Raw genomic sequence first — 21,838 nt, 5'->3', positions numbered from 1 at the left:
GCTGTCGTCGTGGACATCATCATTATTACCATCAGTATTAGTAGTAGTAGCAGTAGTCATAGGTAATCAGGGTACTATTATCCCCATCATTTTCCGGGTAAGTACCTATATACTCATGTATAAACTGAGTTTTTCAGCACATTTTTATGTAGTTTTTGTGGTAAAAGTAGGTGCCTCGGTTGATATTCAGGTCGGCTTATACTCAAGTATATATGTTATACTAAGGCAGTAAAAGCTTAAATAACTTGCCTCTCAAACTATATGCCTCTTGATGGCTTACAAAGACATAAACAGCCATAGTGAGCATGCATCAGGTTAAACACCTAGTAGCCAAAGTGGTATCTTTGCAGCCATTTCACATTATTTCACAACTGGTCACATATATACAACAAAGACATTATCACTCTGCCTTTTCAAAATAATAAGAGAAGGATTTGCATTCCTATATTGCAAAGGAATCCAGATGAGTGTTTGCTGAACTGTGGGTCATAAGAGATACTTTTCTTATCTCTAAATTCCAGCAAAAAATATGTGGTTACTCAGACACTTAGGATATAAATGAGCCTTAATTCCCTATCTGGAGTTTTATTTATCCCAATTCCAAACAAAAGATAACATCCTTGCATGGGTAACTAAAGTACTCCTTTTTAGTTCTAAACTGTTCATTCAGTTCAGTCAAACTCTTCAGACCACTTGGTGATAGTAATTTATCTTCACAGACTCCTTTTATTTTCTGAAAGAAATTTGGAGAGTAGAGGTTAGCAAATTACATTTAATGAACATCTGTTGAATTAACTCTGGTTGAAATTGCTACTCATTTAGTAAGTCTGTACAGTATCCCTGGTGGTGTAGTGGGTTACAGGGTGCGCTGCTAACCACAAGGTCAGCAGCTCCAAACCACTAGCTGCTCCAAGGGCAAAAGACAAGGCTGTCTACTTCTGTAAAGAGTTACCACCTCAGAAACCCACCAGGGAAGTTCGACCCTGTCCTAGCCTGATGTGTTGGGTCACTGTCAACCCCTTGGCAGTGAGTTTGGATCTTCTTTGATTTCATCATACAGTCGGCACTGTGCTACACAGTTTATTAATCCCATTTTACAGATACAGAAACTAAAGCAAAGAACAAATAAGTAACCTTGTCCATGATCATGTCCACCAGTTGATGGCAAAATTGGGATTTAAAGCCCTTAAGGTGCCTATGTCTAATCTTATTAAATTGTTTTCAATTGGATGGATTCTTTTAGTAAAAAATTTCCAGAATTTCATGAGAAGGAACCGTTTAGGAAAAAAAAACTTATCGAAAGGCACAGATAATCCATAAATAATACCCAAGGCTGTTGTCCTTGATCTTCATCAGCCAGTGCTTCAAGTCCTCTTCATGTTCAGCAGGCAAAGTTGTGTCCTCTGCATATCCCAAGTTGTTAACAAGCCTCCCTCCAATTCTAATGGTTCGTTCTTCTTCATATAATCCAATTTCTCTGATAATTGGCTCAGCATACAGATTGAACCAGTGTGGTGAGAGGATACAACCCTGACGTACACCTTTCTTGATCTTCAACCATGCAGTGTTCCCTTGCTTAGTTTGTCCAACAAGCTCTTTATCCATGTACAGGTTCCACATGAGCACAGAGTGGTTTTCTGTGGGATATAAAAAGACTTTTCCCCAGCTTTGTCTCCCCCAAAGATATGCCAAACATTAGAGACTGCTTGTCAGTATAAGATGGGAGGTCAGATGCTTACAGATATTCTCTCTGTAGGCATTCAGCCATCCAGAGCAATCAGACATTATTGTTTATCCCACCATAAGTGGGGCTCACTCCCTGCTGTTAACGGACAGTGGATTGCTTCCCCTGAAAGCTTAGAGTCTCCAGCTTAATGGCAATCAAGGTTAGGCCGCCATCATGAATCTAGGATCTGCTTGTCACATGTATCCTTTTAATCCCTCCCCTTCCTATTGCGTGTACACTCCTAAATCATCCCCCTCTCATTACTGTATTATCTAAAGTACAACCCCTTCCTGAGACGTATGCCCTTACTTGCAATTAGGGTACTTGCACACCCCCAAAAGATATATAAGCCTTGGTTAGCAATAAACTGCTCTCGCTCGCTCCTGCAATTCCCACCTTCCACATCCTCACGTGGACCACCAAGCAGGGCTGAAGTGAGCATGCTACCATGAAATGTGTCCGACTCCTTTATTTCACTCTCTCTTCTATCTCTATGACTTTACTGTAATCTTTACATATTTCACTGTACAATTGCACCTGCCGGGCCTGTGATGATTTGTTAGGGGATGGCTCCCGTGACAGTTTTCTGATATTTTCATTCTTTTTTTAGGAACCAATACTTTATCTATTTTTTATTTTATTATTAATTTGGAGTTAATATATATATCATATCATCCCATAATTCAATCACATCAAGCAGAATTGCACAATTGCTACCGCAATCCGTTTCCAAACACTCTTTTTATTCCTGGACTCCTTGACACCGTCTCCCTTTTACTCACTCCCACCACCACTGTACCCTGCTCCCCAAACCGTTATTCTGCTTGTTGTCCCTAGAGGTTCATTTTTTTTACATAATTTTATCGGGGCCTCGTACAACTCTTATCACAATCCATGCATCCATCCATCGCGTCCAGCACATTTGTCCATTTGTTGCCCTCATCATTCTCAAAACAGTTGCCTTCTGCTCGATAGGTTCATTCTTATCAAGGCTATTCATACACCTCTTTAAAGTGTTGAAAAACAAGCCTGTTGCTTTGAGGACTGAGGTATAGCTGACCCAAGCCAGGGTATTTTCAATCACCACATTTGCATGTGAAAGATAGCCCTTGACTAAGGAAGATGGAAGAATAATCACTGTATTTGAGCTATGGTGTTGGTGAAGAATTTTGAAATTCCCACGGACTACCAAAAGACCAACCAGACCTGTCTTGGAAGAAGTACAGTCAGAATGCTCCTTAGAGGCAAGGACAGCGAGAGTTTGTCTCGTGTACTTTGGATATGTTCTCAGAAAAGACCAATCCCTAGAGAAAGATATCCTGCTTGGTAAAGTAGAAGGGCAGCAAAAAAGTGGAAGGTCCTTGATGAGATGGACGGAGACCATGGCTGCACCAAGGGACTCAAACAGGACCACAATTGTGAGGATGGTGCAGGCGCAGGCAACGTTTCCGTCTGTCATACCCAGGGTCGTTGTGAGTCAGAACTAACTCGATGGCGCCTAAAAAGATCAACAATGACAGATAGACATTAGATATTTTCTGGAAAATCTTGAGGATTTTATGAACCAGGCTTTAGTTTTCTTTCACTTAAGGATATGTTATAGAAAACTCTAGAGTAGTGGTTCTCAACCTTCCTCATGCCATGACCCTTTCATACAGTTCCTTACTCATGTTGTGGTGACACCCCTCCCCCAACCATAACTTTATTTTCATTGCTGCTTCATCACTGTCATGTGGCCACTGTTATGAATCTGGCAACCCCTGTGAAAGGGTCATTCAACCCCCAAAGTGGTCGCGACCCACGGATTGAGAACTGCTGCTGTACAGGTTTCATGGAGGGTACTTGGCGACACTGGGAGGAGCACAGGGACTACAAAGGGTGACCATGTGAATGGGTAAACATCAAAAGCACTGCTAGTTGCCAATGATAGCTTGTTTTTATCCAAAGTGATATCTTTCCAAATATTATACATGTCTGTGATTTCCTCCAGCTATTTGGCTGTCTCAAAAATTTTTCCACAGTTTCTTATCCATACCACTGATGGGTTCCATACAAAAGATTAAGTACTTGTCCATCACAATTATGTATCTATACCCCACCGATCATGTGTTCCCCACAACCCAGAAAATTCTTGCCTTCCAGTCTTGAACGATTTTAGCATGATTTATTTCCAAGAATGAAGAACAATAGATTTTATAACATTTTTCCTGTTCTCTGGATGTGTAATTTATCATATTAACCTGTTTTTCATTATTAAATGGCATGTTTAAGTTCTCTATCAACACTCAAATCATGTGGGCAAAACATTTTATTTTATTTTATTTATTTATTTTTTTTTAATTTTAACAATTTATTAGGGGCTCATACAATTCTTATCACAGTTCATACATATACATACATCAATTGTATAAAGCACATCTGTACAGTCTTTGCCCTAATCATTTTTTTCTCCTCTTTTCTTTTTTTACATTTTATTAGGGACTCATACAACTCTTATCACCATCCATACATATACATACATCAATTGGATAAAGCACATCCATACATTCCCTGCCCCAATCATTCTCAAGGCATTTGCTCTCCACTTAAGCCCCTTGCATCAGGTCCTCTTTTTTTTTCCCCTCCCTCCCCTTTCCCCCCTCCCTCATGTGCCCTTGGTAATTTATACCTCGTTATTTTGTCATATCTTGCCCTATCCAGAGTCTCCCTTCCCCCCTTCTCTGCCGTCCCTCTCCGAGGGAAGAGGTCACATGTGGATCCTTGTAATCAGTTCCCCCTTTCCAACCCACTCACCCTCCACTCTCCCAGCATCGCCCCTCACACCCTTGGTCCTGAAGGTATCATCCACCCTGGATTCCCTGTACCTCCAGCCCTTATATGTACCAGTGTACAGCCTCTGTCCTATCCAGCCCTGCAAGGCAGAATTCGGATCATGGTAGTTGGGGGGAGGAAGCATCCAGGATCTGGGGGAAAGCTGTGTTCTTCATCGGTACTACCTCGCACCCTAATTAACCCATCTCCTCTCCTAAACGCCTCTATGAGGGGATCTCCATTGGCCGACACTTGGGCCTTGGGTCTCCACTCTGCACTTCCCCCTTCATTTAATATGGTATATATATACATATACATATAAACACATATATACACATACATACACACACTTATATCTTTTTTGCATGAGGGCAAAACATTTTAATGTAATATTTTTATCAAAAATGTCTACGTGATAAAGATGAAACAAATGAATGTTCAGACCATGTTCAAACTATTTAAAAATGGTCATAAATCTAACAAAGTGATTCGCTGAGAGAAAGCAGTGTTTCGGGGTCTGGTGACTCGAGTCAAGCAGCCTGGGTTGATTTCCTAGTGAGCGGAGGGTCCCTGTGAGTTTTCAATATGGCCAGGGATGTGTAGAAAGTATAGTAGTTGGGAATATAATAAACACTCCATAAATGATAGCTGGTGTTATGTCTGTTGTCTTTTTAAGTTTGGAAACTTGAAAACACAAGGAGAAAGGAGGATTTAGGTCACTGACACAACCTGTCGTTACCAGGCAAATCTATTCACCCCAAACTCACTGCCAGCGACTTGATTTCAGCTCATAAGAACTCCTGTCTCGGGCGTCCGAGGCGGTCAGTCTGTACCGGAGCCTCATCTGACCTTCCCGTAAGACACTAACCAGAAAACAAAAAACAGCAGCAGCAAACCAAACTCATGGCCATCAAGTTGATTGCAACTGATAACAATCTGATAGGGCAGAAGAGAGCTGCCCCCGTGGGTCCCTAAGATCCTGACTCTTTGCAGAAGTAGAAATTCTCTCTCTCCCTCCAAGCAGCTGGTTTCAAACCGCTGACCTTGCAGTTAGTAACCACTATGCCACCAGGGTGCCTGGAAAGATATTTTTAAAGTACCTAGATAATTCATCAATTAGCCTATGGGATCTAAATCCCAAATTTTTATCTGATGGCACTTTAAAATAAGCATAACATGAACAGTTAAAAACAAAACAAAAAAAACCTCTTCAATGTTCCTGTAAAGTTTTCCTGTATTTCCCCACACTGCACTGTGACTTCCTTTTGACAAAGGTGATTCACCCTGTTATTGCTTTTCTTTTTACCCAAAGCCTTCCACCCTTCCTGCTAAATCTATTATCAGACTCCATTCTCTTTCCTGCCTCCACCCAAATCATGTTTCCACCTACTAGCTCCAGTTCTGATTGGTTACTTAGTACGACATCGGTACACGACTTATTTTTAAAAGATGCAGCTGCCAAGGTCTGTTGCCTCTTCCCATACCTCTTCATTCCCTGACACAATGACAGACAGAGAGACAGAAAGAGATTATTTCCTGCTTCAACCAGGAGCCCTGGTGGCGGTGTCAATTATGCGTTGGGCTACTAACCCAAAGGTCAGCAGTTTGAAAACTAGCTGCTCTGCTATAGGACAATGTAGATGAAGTTTGCTACTCCCATGAAACATTTGGTCTTGGAAACTCACAGGGACAGATTCTGAGTCAGAATCAACTTGCTGGCAGTGAATGAGTACCACCCACTGAAAGGGAATGGAAAGTTTACTCCAAATTGTGATTGTACTCAGGGTTTCTGTGACCTTCATCTTGCTACAGGTGTGAGAAGTAGCCCCCTTTCCTTCTGTACTATAGGCTCCAGACTGGAGGGAAAGCAATGCATAAAGAAAGGAAAGTGGCTCCAGCAGCGGAGAGATGTTGAATCATTCAGTGGGCGAGATGTTGAGCTTGAGATGTGAAACGGGACTCTTCCATGAGAACATGGTAGTGGCCATAACATTTTTCAAGAAATGGCTGCATTTTCTTCCTCATCCCTCTTACTACTGAGCCTAAAAATGGAGTAGGTGTCCGTGCTCCTCGTTGCTATAGACAGACAATCTCCCTTCCCCATTCGGTAGACTACCAGTGGTGGATCCCATAGCATCAGACTATACTACCCACTAGTCGTCCTTGTCCAAACTCTCTGCCAAACACAGGTTCATGCCCCCTTACTCCCTGCAAATTTTAGCACTTGCATCACTGTCATTCTCCCCCATACTACTCCTGCAATCATTTTCTGTGTATGTGTGATTTCAAAATCCATGCAAACATTCCGCTCTCTCTCAACCCTTTCCTCACCTTGTCACACCCTTAACTTTGTCAGTTCCATGTCTGCAACCTCTGCTTAATGCCATGTATTTTCTTTTGTTCTATTCTTCGTGTCCACTTTTCCTATTTTAATCCACTCCATTGGGATATAATTACATAAAATACAATGTACCCATTTTCAGTGCACAGTTCAGGAACTTCTGACAAAATATGTATACCTATGCAACCGCCACCCCAATCAAGCCACAAAAGATTTTTCTCACCTCAGAAGCTAAACTTTGGTCTCTTGACAGCCTTTCTCTACAGTCACTGAACTGCTTTCTGTCAGGAAAGTTTGCATTTTAGAGAATCTTCTATAAATGGAATAGCATAACATGTACCTTATTTGTCTGGTTTCTTTCCCTCAGCCGAACTATGTAGAGATTCGTCCATACAGTTTTGTATCTCACTAGTGTGTTCCTTTCTATTTTCTGGGTGTACAATGGGAAACAACTCAAGGATATTTGAGCTGTTGCCAGTTTTTCACTCTTGTGAATAAAATTGCTGGACAATGTCTATACAATTCTTTGTATAGCTATATGTTTTCATTCTCTCGGGTAAATACATAGGATTGAAATTTCTGTGTCATATGATAGGTGTCCACTACTCATTGGTTAGTTGTGGTGATTTCCGTGTTGCGGTGTTGCTGGAAGCCATGCCATCATTAGTGTCAATACCAGCAGGGTCATGAGGGGCAGGCAGGTTTCAATGGCCCATCCAGACTAAGAGTGACTAGGGACAAGGACCAGATGATCTCCTAAAACCATTGGCCAGTGACAACCTCCTCAGAGTATTTTTTGATATAATGCAGTAAGATGAGCTCCTCAGGTGGAAAGGCACTCAAATCCAACTTCCTGGAGTCCTGTCACTTCGTGACCTGGAGAAGGCCCAGTGACGACGGGGACCTTCATGAGGGTCATGAGCCCCTAATAAAATGATTTTTTTAATCAGAAGAGCTGCCCACATCCATTGATCATTGAAGCATGGAATGTATGGAGTTTGAATCTAGGAAAATTGAAAGTTGTCACAAATGAAATGTAATGCATACAAATGAGTATCCCAGGCATTAGTGAGCGAAGATGCACCCAATCAGACAAGCATATGCTTCACGGTGCCAAGAATCACAAATGCAAGTAGACTGGCATCATTAAAAAGAACATTTCTAGACCTACTTTGAAGTACAATGTTGTCTGGGATAGGACAGTGTCCATGCACTTGCAAGGAGAACCAGGGAATATGACTACTATTCCAATTTACATACCAAACAACAGAGCCCATGAGGAAAATTCGAATTCTACAAATTTCCTCAGTCTTAAAATGATCAAACCTGCAATCAAGCTACAGTGATAAGGACTGATGACTGGAATGTGAAAATTAGAAATTAAAAGGAGAGGTCCATAGTGGAAAAATATGGCCCTGATGATAGGAATGGGGCTGGAGATCTTATGAGAGAATTTTCAAGGGCAACAATGTGTTCATTGCAAATACCTTTTGTCAACAACATAAATACTAAATAGCTGACCTTCGCCAGAATGAAACTGATTGTATCTGGGGAAAAAGACGATGGAAAAATTTAATATTATGGTCCCAAACAAGGCTGGGGCTGACTGAGAAAAAGACCATCAATTACTCATATGTAAGCATATGTAAATTAAAACAAATCCATGAGAATCAAAATATGACCCTGCGTACACCAGAAAGACCATTGTTCCTGAAGAAAGCAGAAGGTCGTTAGAAAGATAGAAGAAATAAAAGATCCAAGTGGAAGTCAGAAGAGACTCAGAAAGTTGATCTAAACATAGAGTAGCTAAAGCCAACTGAAGAAAGGATGGATTAAGAGCTGGACAGAAAAACCCCGAAGAGCAGCTGGAGAAGACAAACTACTCTCATGAAATGTGCAATGACCCAGAGTTTAGAAAACCAAGCAGGGAGAATGTGTTCAGCATTTCTCAAGCTGAAAAAAAAGTCAAGAAAATTTTAAGAGCCTTATGTTATAATACTGAAGGACTCTATGTGCAAGAAGCTCCAAGAGAAGATGGAATGAATATACAATCACTATGCCAAAAAGAATTCATCAACATTCAATCATTTCAAGAGGTAGCATATGATCAAGAACCAATGATACTGAAGTAAGAAATCCAAGATGTACTGAAGGCACTGGCAGAAAATAAGATTCCAAGAATTGATGGAACACCAATTAAAATATTTCAAAACCGGAAGCACTATGCCAAGAAATTTGGAAGACAGCTACGTGGCAACCAGATTCTAAGATTCCCATCTGTGGCCATTCAAAGAAAGGTGCTTTAACAAATGCAGAAATTATCAAACAGCATAATCAATATCATGTGAGGGTAGAATGTTGATGAAAACAATTTTAAAGTGGTTGTAGCAGTACTTTGATAAAGAACAACCAGAGCTTCACATCAGATGCAGAAGAGGACACGGAAAGAAGAGTATCACTGCTGAAGCCAGGTGGCTGTTGGCTGCAAGCAGAGAAGCCCAGAAAAAATGGTTGCCTGTGTTAGATTGACTATGCAAAAGTATTCGGACATGTGGGTCATAACAAACTATGGATAATATTGAGAAGAATGGAAATTCCAGAACACGAATGCTCATGTGGAACCTATATATGGACCCAGAAGCAGTCATTAGAACAAAACAGGTGGATTCTGAATGGTTAAAAATCAGGAAACATGCACATCAGAGTTATATTATTTCACTATAGTGTGAGTCAGCATCGACTTGATGGCAGTGTTTTTTGTTTTGTTTTATTTGGGTGCACCTGACCCAAACAATGATATTTTCGATCACCTCATATGATGTGAATGCTGGAAAATGAATTAGTAAGAACACAGAATAATTGATGCATTTGAGTTATGGTGTTTACAAAGCATAGTGAAATTTCCATGGAGTGCCAGAAAGAAAACCAACACATCTGTCTTGGAAGAAGTACAGTCCAAAGGCTGCAGTAAGCAGAATTTATCTCGGGTACTTTGACCATGTTACCAGGAGGGACCAGACTGTGGAGAAGAACATCTAAAAAGCAGACAACTCACTGCCCTGAGCCGATTCCAACTCATATGAATATAGGTAGAGTTTGTATAGAGGCTGTAAACCTCTCATTGTACAGAAGTCTTCTCTTTTTCCCACAGAGCAGCCCGTGGGTTTGAACCATGGGCCATGCTGAGATACGTAACCATGGTGCCATCAGAGATTGTGGAGAAGGACATGCTGTTTGCTAAAGTAGAGGGTCAGCATAAAAGCGGAAGACACTCAATGACATGGCATGACACAGTGGTTGCAACAATGGCTCAAACAGAGCAATCATTGTGAGGCTGGCACAAGACTGGGCAGTGTTTTGTTTTGTTGTAAGTAGACTCTCTGTAAGTCAGAGCTGACTCAACAGTTCCTAACAACGGCAACAATAACTACAGTGGGTGCAGGTTGGACTTTTGCCAAACACTTTTCCAAAGCAGTGGTACCATTTAACACTCTCATCAGCAGTTGCGGAAGTTCCAGTTGCTTTGCATCTTTTCCAGCACTTGATACGGTCGCTCCTTTTCACTGCAGGCACTCCAATATTTGTGCAGTGGGGTTGCATTGTGGTTTTCACTTGCAGTTACCTGCTAACTAATACTGTTGAGCATCTTTTCATGCCGTTATGTACATGTATATATCTTGCTTTGCTCAAGTTTTTTATAAGTTGGAAATGAACTTGAGTCCAAGTCTACTTCAGTTTTCCTTTTACTCTTTTTTCAGCTCCTCAGACCAATATTTAGATATAAGGGGTAAGGACTCTGTAGGGAGGGGAGGGGTTTGCTGATGTAATTTTTATTTGTATGCGTGTGTCTGTCTGTGTGTTAAAGCCTCCATTTTTGTCTCCCTCCTCCCTCCACTTTCCTGTTCCTGCCCACATCCCTGGCCTCCTCATAGTCACCCAAATCTTTTCCATTCATTGGTGTATCATCCATGTTTCTTTTTCTTTGTCTTTTTTAAACATAATTTTATTGGGGGCTCATACAACTCTTATCTCAATCCATACATCCATCCATTGTATCAAGCACTTTTGGACATTTGTTGCCATTATCATTCTCAAAACATTCACTTTCCACTTGAGCCCTTGGTATCAGCTCCTCATTTTCCCCTCCCTCCCCACTGTCCCCTCCCTCATGAACCCTTGATGATTTACAAATTATTATTATTTTGTCATATCTTACACTATCCAAATATATATCTTTGTAATATTGACTGAATTTGCCAATAATAGTGTTCTTATAGTTTTATTCCTGTCTGGTGGCATTTAAGAAAGTTGTCGGGGGTTCTTTTTGATGCATAATATTCCATAGTATGAATGTATCAGAGCTTGTTTATCCATTCCTCTTTATGTTTATTTCCATGTTTTGGCCATGATCACATTGCTGCAATGAACATAGGCGTGCATATGTCTGTTAGTGTTGTATGATTTCTTAAGGATGTGTACCCAGTAGAGACACTGCTGGGTCATAAAGCACATATCAAAGGCCACAGTGGTTGTACAGTTCTATAGCCCCACCAGCAACGTCAAAGCATTCCTCCCTCTCAGCATCCTCTCCAGCATTTGTTATTTTCTGTTTTATTGAATTTTGTCCAAAGTGTAAGCATGATATCTCATATTTTAAATTTGCATTTCTCTTATTGCTAATGATTGTGAACATTTCTTTATATGGTCGTTAGCTGCCTGGATTTTGTCCTTGGTAAATTGTCTATTCATGTTTTTTGCCCATTTTTGTATTGGATTGTTTGGGTTTTTTCCTTGTTAAGATGTAGCTGTTTTAGAGGAAAAAATGTTTTTATGTTTTTTATAATTGTATAATACAAATTTTTCATTTATGCAACAGTTCTTTTGAAAAGCAGATTTTAACTTTAATGTCACCATTATTTTCCTTTCTCTCCCTGACTCCCTGACTCCCAGTCAAATTGGCCTTCTTCCAGTTCCTGATACATGCCAGGTTCATTCATTAGAAGCCTCTTGCTATTTCCTCTCCTGGCCCTCTTCATTTCCATTCACCTCATTAATTCTTACTTGTCCTTTAAATTTGACTCAAAGCCACTTCTTCAGGACAGGCCTTGCCTGCCAAACTCCACCTAGATTAGGTTCCTCTGTTACATACTATCATGATACATATTTCTTTCCTTCAAAGGATTTATCTCAACTTATAACTTACATGTAATTTGGGGGACTATTTGTTCATTTTAATATGTAGTTTTATTTACTGTTATCTTTTCAGTGGTGTGTTAGACCGGGTTGTCTAGAGAAACAAAAGCAGTGACACTCATCTATTTATAAGACAGAGTTCTATATCAAGAAGTACTTACATATCAAGAAGGCAGCCAAGCTCAACCCAACTCAAGCCCATAAGTCCAATACTAGTCCACAGACTCACAAAGCCACATGCTGCAGGAAGATTGTAGGCTGGTGGGTGCAGAGTCGTGTGGATCCGAGGTTGGTGGAAAGATAGTAGGACACCAGCAGCTTTCAGGGTCAGTGTCAGAGTCCCAGCAAGCAGGAATACCAAAGAGGAAAGAGAGGGAGGAAGGTTACCAGTTCCCTCTTGGCTATAAGAAAGCCACACCCCAAGGAGGCATCATCAGGCTGTGATGTGATTGACAAGTTGGATCCTACTCCTACACTTTTATACATCTTCAAGCAGACATAAAATCATCTAACTACTACAAGTGCCCAGAATATATTAAACACTATGTGGTAGTTACGCAATTTCGTGTCAACTTGATAAAAGAATAAAGGGGTGGAGTCTAGCCTAGTCAATCAGGTCACAGCCTGATGATCCCTCCTTGTGGGCGTGGCCTTCTCATGAGGATTCTGGGAACTTCCTCTATTCCTCCCTGAAGGTAGGACACACTCTCTTTGCTTCACCTTCCTGTTGAGGAGCCATGTGAAGACCTGCACCCGTGCCGGGATGCTTCCAACTACCACTGGATCCACAAGACTTTTTTTACCCACTGGCCTGTGATCTTCTTGCATTTGGCGTCATTGCATGTGCTGTGTGAGTCTGAAAAGGAATTTATAGTATTGGAGATATGGGTTAATATCAGACTTACGGACTTGATCTGGACTTGGCTGGGATGTTTTCTTATGAGACAATTACTCTTTGATATGGTGATATGGTGTTACCTCAAACAACTGGGAACTATAGTCTATATGATCCAGCAATACCTCTGCTAGGCATACACCCTAAAGAAGTAAGAGCCGTAACATAAACAGACATATGCACTTCCATGGTCTTCGCAGCACTGTCCACAATAACAAAAACTTGAAAACAGCACAAATGCCCACAAGTAAAATAATGGATAAAGAAATGTCGGCACATATGTTCGACGGAGTACTATGCATTGCTAAAGCATGGTGATGTAACCACGAAGTACCTCACAACATGGATGAACTTGGAGAGCATTCATTGTTGTTAGGTGCCATGGAGTTGGTTCTGACCCATAGCAACCATCTGCACAACAGAACAAAACACTGCCCGGTCCAACACTGTCCTCGCAACTGTTCCTATGCCTGAGCCCAGTGTTGCAGCCACTGTGTCCTTCCATCTCCTCAAGGGGTCTACCTCTTTTTTGCTGCCCCTCTACTTTACCAAGTATGATGCTCTTCTCCAGGGACTGGTCTCTCCTGACAACATGTGAATGTAGTTAATTACAAATGGACAAATATTGTATGAGACCACAAACTATCAGGATAGAAACCAAGACAAAGACTTGCATACCAAAAGGAACAGGCTTTGGAGATTCCCAGGGGAGGGAGAGCAAAACAAGGGAAGATGAAGCAACAGATGAGAAGGTTGACAAGTACTGACTCAGCTAAAAAGGACAATAGAGACCCATGCATGATTGAGAGGAGAAATCAGGACAGAGAATATGAGGATGGAGATTGATGAACTGTTGAACGTAAAGCCACCACCTAATTCATTTTTAATTTCATAAATTTAAAAATATATAATCTCAGAAATGGAACAAATTATATATTCAGAAATATTTGTTGCAATAGCATTTATGATTTCTAAAAAATTGAATATCCTAAAATTTCATCAATAGAGGAATGATTTTATAAATTCTGGTATTATGTAAATGCTATTATTGTACAGACCATATTTTGTAATGAAATCCTTGCATTCACCATTGCACTCTGCCTGCAAATTGTAGACTCTCTGAAGAGTAAGGTCTCCCCACAGTGTGCCCAGCAGCTAGCTCAGATCCAAGCTGGAACTTGTATATTTGTTGAATGACTCTACGAATGACTGAACTAAGACCTTTCTTTACCTTAATAGGCTGGGAGTGATGGGGAGAGTATTGGAAACTGTCCCTTTTGCCAACGCATTTTCATGGTCCTCTGGCTGAAAGGAGTTAAGTTCAATGTGACCACTGTTGACATGACCAGGTAAGAGAAATCAAGAGAGCTAAATCTGGGGATTGAGATAAGTAGTTACCAATGAAATCTTAGTGTAATGTGCATTTTATCTATATGCCTAACTCTGCTTATTTTCAATCATCATAGAAAGCCTGAAGAGCTGAAGGACTTAGCCCCAGGCACCAACCCTCCCTTCCTGGTGTTTAACAAGGAGTTGAAAACAGACTTCATTAAAATTGAGGAGTTTCTAGAGCAGACACTGGCTCCTCCAAGGTACAGCATTTGACAGGAGGCTATGTGCTTGAGACAGCCTCTTTTACTCTCCTGTTTGTTTCCATTTGAGAATCATTCCTTTTGAAATCTAACATCTTTTTCATTTCCAGGAATCTTTTGCTATCTTTTTGAAGAAGTTTTACAAAGATTTCCTTTGATAATATATGATTAGAGAGTGTTACTAGGGAATTATTTAATTTATGTTGATAGTATACCAGGGAGCTTCCAAAGGTTTGAATTATTTGTTTAATTTATATAGATGGTATAAAAGGGGTCTTCAAACAGTTCACAGGGAAATTCCATTGTCTTTCTATTCTATTTCCTACAAGCCTCTTGAAGCCCCTCCTATTGGGAACTAGCAGAGGAAGGACTTGGAAATATGGGTGAGGCTCTGAAATTTGAGCTACACTTAATTTCAAACATGTCTTTGATCCTTGATGGAGACTGGAGACACTGGCATTGAAGTAAATCTGACTTATTTTATTGTAGACCTCTCAGAAATTCCAATCTTGACATAGCCTTTCAGTTTGATCACTTAAAGTTGGGAAATCTAATGATAAAGTTATTTGTGATTTTGGATCTTCAACTATATAAAAGTAAGAACTTTAAATTTCCCCCCAAAATGCTTAGTACCTAGCATATTTTTTAAAAGGATAGTAAATTACCTGTGCACTAGAAATCTACAGCGGGGTGGGAACGAGGTGGCACATGGGGAACACTGTGCAACTTGTGAGGATAGGTGAAGACTGGGGCTGACGACCATGATGGAGCACAGGCAGAACACAGTCAGGACACTGGCTCTCAGCTAGAGCTCAGTTTCCTTTCCAGCTCCTTCAGGTTACTGACAAATTCCATGACTTGCAGCGGTATCACTAAAGTTTCTGTTTATTGACTAGCTGTCACCAGGGTCTGTTCAGTTCCTGTAGGCAATCCCTTTCCTCTAAGGAGAATGTCTCTCTTATGCTTTATCTCCTTTAAAGGCTAGCCTGATTAGACCAGGCCCACCTAGGACAATCTACCATTATATTAACTCAAAGTCAATGGATTAACAACCTAATAGTAGATAAGATATCCCCTCATATTCAAAAATACTGCCCATAGAGGTTGGCAAGAATTAAAAGTATCATAGGCAAAAACTGTTATATAAGCTCGTGGGGATCCACAAGTAGATACTTGGATAAACACACACTGAACAGGTGTGGGAGGGAGAGGGGGAGTACTTCTGAAATATAACCAGACCCCCCGGGGAATGAGTCACTGGAGCCTGGGAGATCAGTACCATAGTGTCAGGAAATAACAAGGTCTAATGATGATACATGTGTTCACAAAAGCAATGTTTCACATCCTGCTTCTGTGAATGCTGTCTGAGGTCTAAAAAACGTGAGTAGCCATCTAAGGTGCAACCACCAGGACCCCATGTGGAAGACAGAAAAGTGGTGAAAATCCAAGGACACATGGGCCTAATCAGTCCAGCGGACTAAGGAACCATATCAACATCAGTCTCCCTGCAACCCTGAGAGCAGAAAGACCGGGTGGTGTCTTGCTACCACTCCTAGGTGCTCTGAAAAGAAGCACATTGGAAGGGCCCTGATAGAGAGGAAAATGAGAAACAAGACTCAAAAGGATAAAAAGATCAGGTTTCCTGGTCTGATAGGTACTCGTGAAAGCCTCAAGATTAGTGACCCTTTCAGCCTGAAATGGAACTCCTTCCTGTGGTTCAACTTTTAGCAAAACAATAGGCAGGTTTATGGAGTGAATAATAACACTATAGAGAAAAATCGACCATTTGAGATCAAACGGGCTACGTGATAGAGAAGAACAACATTCGGAAAACAGGAAGTGCTAGGAAAGAGATACGGAAAATGGAAGACAGAGGAGGAAGTGGAAGAAGGGCTATGACATTGTGGGGAGTGCAATCAATAGCATGAAACAAAGTGTTCATTATTGAACACAGGAAAGGGAGGAAGCTCAGGGAAGCTAACCCTGAAATTCACCGGCTTTCCGAAAGCCCCAGGCCTGTCGTTGTCCTGGGCTTCATTTTCCTCAACACATTCTTCTCTCTTTTTCTTTTTTTTTCTTTTACATTTTATTAAGGGCTCATACAACTGTTATCACAATCCATACATATACATACATCAATTGTATAAAGCACATCCGTACATTTTTTTTGCCCTAATCATTTTTCAAAGCATTTGCTCTCCATTTCAGCCCTTTGCATCATGTCCTCTTTTTTTCCCCTCCCTCCCCGCTGCCCCCTCCCTCATGAGCCCTTGATAATTTATAGATTGTTATTTTGTCATATCTTGCCCTATCCAGAGCCTCCCTTCCCCGCCTTCTCTGCCATCCATCTCCCCGGGAGGAGGTCACATGTGGATCCTTGTAATCAGTTCCCCCTTTCCAACCCACTCACCCTCCACTCTCCCAGCATACCCCCTCACAGAAGGTATCATCCACCTGGTCCAGAAGGTATCATCCACCCTGGATTCCCTGTGCCTCCAGCTCCCCTATGCACCAGTGTACAACCTCTGCCCTATCCAGTCCTGCAAGGTAGAATTCGGATCATGGTAGTTGTGGGGAGGAAGCATCCAGGATCTGGGGGAAAGCTGTGTTCTTCATCGGTACTACCTCGCACCCTGACTGACCCATCTCCTCTCCTAAATCCCTCTGTGAGGGGATCTCCAGTGGTCGACACTTGGGCCTTGGGTCTCCACTCTGCACTTCCCCCTTCGTTCAATATGGTGTGTGTGTGTGTATATATATATATATATATATATATATATTGCATGATGCCTTATACCTGGTCCCTTTGGCTCCTCGTGATCGCACAGGCTGGTGTGCTTCTTCCATGTGGGCTTTATTGCTTCTGAGCTATATGGCTGCTTGTTCACCTTCAAGCCTTTAAGACCCCAGACACTATCTCTTTTGATAGCTGGGCACCATCAGCTTTCTTCGCCACATTTGCTTATGCACCCGTTTGTCTTCGGCGATCGTATCATGGAGGTGTGCAGCCAATGATATGATTTTTTGTTCTTCGATGCCTGATAACTGATCCCTTCGGGACCACACGATCACACAGGCTGGTGTGTTCTTCCATGTGGGCTTTGTTGCTTCTGAGCTAGATGGCTGCTTGTTTGTCTTCAAGCCTTTAAGACCCCAGTCACTATCTCTTTTGATAGCCGGGCACCATCAGCTTTCTTCACCACATTTACTTGTTCACCCACTTTGGTTTCAGCCGTTGTGTCGGGAGGGTGAGCATCGTAGAGTGCAAATTTAATAAAAGAAAGTATTCATGCATTGAGGGAGTGTTTGAGTAGAGGCCCAAGGTCCTTCCGCCACCTTAATACTAAACCTATAAGTATAGACACATAGATCTATTTCCCCATCCTCATATATATATTTGCATGTACATATCTTTGTCTAGACCTCCATAAATGCCCCTTGACTCCTAGCTCTTTCCTCCATCTCCCTTGACTTTTCTCCTGCCCTACTACCATGCTCCATCCCCACCTGGGCTACAGCTATACCTCTTCTCTATGCAACCTTACCCTTGATCATTCCCCACCAGGCCTGCCACTCCCCCCTCTCTGCCATTTTGGGTCCCATATTGTTCCCTTGTCCCTGTGTTTGTTAGCTGCACTTCCTTACCCCCCACTACCCTCCCCACCCCAAGTCCCCCCGGAACTGTCAGTCCCGTTGTTTTTCCTCCAGATAGTTCATCCAGCCTGTCCTATTCAGACAGACCTGTGGAGACACTAACATGCACGAAAACAAGACAGAGGAAAACAAAGCAACAGTGTATAACCAGACAACAAAACAACAAAAACAAACCACTGACAAAGAACAAAACACTTCACAAAAGAAAAGCTTGTAGTTAGTTCAAGGATCATTTGTTGGCCCTTAGGAGTGTTTTTCAGTCCAGTCTGTTGGGGCACCACGCCCTGGCCCCAAAGTCCACTTTCAGCATTCCCTGGGGACCTTGCCACTCCATTCCCTTGCTGTTCTGCTGCACTCCCCCAGTGCTTTGCCTCGGTGTGGTGGGATCAGGTCAGGTGCAATTCCCACACTGTGACTCCGGTGCTGTCCCCTGTATCGCCCTTAGTCACTGAGGGACATCGTGTCTCATAGTGGGGCACTCTCTCTTTTTCTAAAGAATATTTTTAATAAATCATTTTATCGGGGCTCTTACAGCTCTTATAACAGTCCGTACATCAATTGTATCAAGCACGTTTGTACCTATGTTGCCATCACAGGTGGCTTTAGAAACTGCAATATGGCACTCAGTTCAAGCTAAGACTTCAGCCAACTCCCAACCCAGCTTTGGGATAAAGAAGCCTCCAGGGCAGAACAAGCTAGGCTTTGGGGGCATTTGTTTGCTTCTTCATTTGTAGCTGTTTGATCTTGAGAAACAGCTCCTTCCATCATGGACCCACATTCCCTGGCAACCAGACAAGGTACCTTGACCAAAAGCAGCAGCTAGCTCCAGCTGGGGGATTTAGGGTTTTTCTGGTTTTGTTTGTTTTCTTTCTTTCCTTTTTTTATTGTGTGCGTTTTATTTCTGTTTCTTATTGTGGGTCACACACCCATGTGTGAAGTTGTTTATTAGGCTCAATTATTTGTGTTCTTATTTTTGTTTTGCTTGGTCTGTCAATAGTCCTTTCATGGAGTTAATTGTCACCACATGATCTAGTCACCCCCAAACTTTCTATATCTACAACTAGTGGGGGAGGAACATTATCTACACCAAGACAACTGGGTCAACGAATAGAAACAAACATAAATATAGCACTATGTCTCAGACAACAGAAAATATCAGTCCACATAAAAACAAACAAAAACAAGACAGAGTGGCTCATACAAGGGACCAATGAGAGCAGAGACTCAGGAGAACTATGTGAGGAAGAAAGGTTGTTAGAACTACCATTGAGGGTGTCCAGAAATTATGTTCAGGTGCTTTCAATGGATGGAGGAAAATATCAAGAGAGCTACCAGGAAAGAAAAGAAGAACAAGAAAAGAAGGTAGACAAACTCAGGAAAACGCTGTAAGGGCCATCTAACAGAAGAGAATGAAATAATTAAAAATCATACAACTCCAAATATAAATGCAGAAAACTACTAATAAAAGATTAGCACTAGATAAACACGTTGAAAAAGCAAATCAGTGGAATTAGAACAATGGAAGTCCAAATTAGTGAACTTGAAGACAAATCTCTTGAGACCAAGTTACAAGAAAACAATCGACAAAAATAACCTAAAACTGAAGAAAGCAAAGAATAATGTGCAACACAACTAAGAGGAATGACTTATATTTAACTAAAATTCCAGAATAAACACAATACAAAACCAACAAAAACCCACAGGGAAAATAGCCCAACAAATGCTGAAAGAAAACTTTCATAAACTCATGACAGAGGAGAAAATAAGCATTTAAGAACCTAAAAGAACTCCAAACAGGATTGGCCCCCAAAGAAAATTACTGTGCCATATCTGAGTTAAATTCCCAAAATCAAAGACAAGGAAAGAATTTTGAGAGCAACTCAGGGAAAAAGGAAAGATGCAAATAAAGTGGAACCAATAAGTACAGAAACCATGCGGGTAAGAAGGCAATGGAATGACATGTACAACACTGCAAAAGAAAAAAACAACAATGGCCAACCAGGAACCTTATATTCAGCAAAATTATCTCTCAAATATGAAGGAGGAATAAGGATATTTTCAGACAAGAAAAGAAATAAAGGAATTTGTAAAAGCAAGACCAGCCTTTAAAAAACACTAAAAGGAGATCTTTGGACAAAGACTTGCCATCAGACAGCGACCTGAGAATGACACACAAGACACCATTTTTGAGAAACCTATCCACTCAAGCAGCAAACAAAGGAGACAAACCTACAAGCCTGAAACTAGGGAACCGGAGATAACATTCTGCAATGAAGACAATAACAAATAGAAGGAATAGAGTAGATATAAAAGAATCAAATGGAGAGAACGTTCAGTAGTTTGCAAGAGAGAATAAATTGCCTTAAATTTGGAAAAGAAATAATGTAAAAAAAAAAGAAAGAATGTAAAGCAAGTTGACCCCAAGAAAATAATAAAAACCTCATCAAAATGAATAAGAAAAGCACAAGAACTGTGTAAACAGTTCAAAGAAGAAGAAATCTAAGGAAAAATGGCAATACAACTAACAAATAAAATTAACGCAACACAGAAAATTATGATGAATAAAGAAAACAATAACCAAATCAAAACAAACTCACTATCATTGAATTGATACCAACTGACAGCAACCATGTAGAACAGGGTCAAACTGCTCCTGTGAGTTTCTGAGACTGTGACTCTTGACAGGAGTAGAAAGCCCTGTCTTTCTCCTAAGGTGCAGCTGGCAGTTTTGGCCTGCTGACCTTGCATTTATCAGCCTAATGCATAACCACTGTGCCACCAGGGCTCCAATACCACCACACACAAAAAACATGCAGCAAAATGACAGCAGTGAAATCATACCTATTAATAATGACACTGCAGGTAAATGGATTAAACTCACCAGCGAAGAGATAGAGAGAAGCAGAATGGATAAGAAAACAAGACATATTAATATTCTGCTTACAAGAAACATACTTTAGACATAAGATAAAAACAGATTTAAAAATCAAAGGATGAAAAACATATCACGCTCAAGGCAATTTTAAAAAGCAGCAATGACAATATTGATTTCTGATGAAGCCATCACACAAGATTAAAGCCACAACTGAATAAGCTATAACCATAATTAAATATTGATGCATCCAATAAAACCCCCTCAAATATATAAATTAAACGCATAGAACTGAAGACAAAGATACAACGCTACAAGAATAGTAAGAGACTTCAATATGCCAGTCTCAAAGTGGGGTAGATCAAGTAGAAAGGAAATCAACAGAAGAACCGAACAACAGAATTAAGAACTTGATTTTTGGAGCCCTCCGCCCAACAACAGCACATGATACATTTTTCCCGAGTGCACATGGAACACAACGCAGAGTAGACCATGTTAGAGTAGAACACTAGCATAAATAAATTGAAAACATTGAAGTATCACGAACCATTGTTTCAGCTCACAATGCTATATAAAATTAGATATTAATAATAGGGAGATCAAGAAAAATTAAGTACATGGAAATTGAACAACTCCCTGCTTAAAAACTAGTGGGAAATTGGAAAAATGGGGAGTGCAGTGAAAGATTTGCTCGAGAACAAAATAAATTATAGCAAAGCCTCAGAGACATAGCAAAAGCAGCACTCAGGGAAAT

General features: G+C 40.9%; 1 protein-coding gene across 1 annotated transcript in view; it reads left to right on the top strand.

Annotated features, from left to right (window-relative positions):
- CLIC2 (chloride intracellular channel 2) overlaps positions 1–21,838 on the top strand; it is a 44,899-nt gene that overhangs the window by 1,129 nt on the left and 21,932 nt on the right. The window contains exons 2-3 of the mRNA XM_075538719.1: positions 14,206–14,315; positions 14,433–14,558. Coding sequence (XP_075394834.1) covers positions 14,206–14,315; positions 14,433–14,558 — 236 coding nt within the window. The remainder of the gene's footprint in view (positions 1–14,205; positions 14,316–14,432; positions 14,559–21,838) is intronic.

This window comes from Tenrec ecaudatus, chromosome X, assembly GCF_050624435.1.
Source record: "Tenrec ecaudatus isolate mTenEca1 chromosome X, mTenEca1.hap1, whole genome shotgun sequence".
Classification (NCBI taxonomy): Eukaryota; Metazoa; Chordata; class Mammalia; order Afrosoricida; family Tenrecidae; genus Tenrec; species Tenrec ecaudatus.
This window is presented reverse-complemented; position numbering and strand designations above follow the sequence as displayed.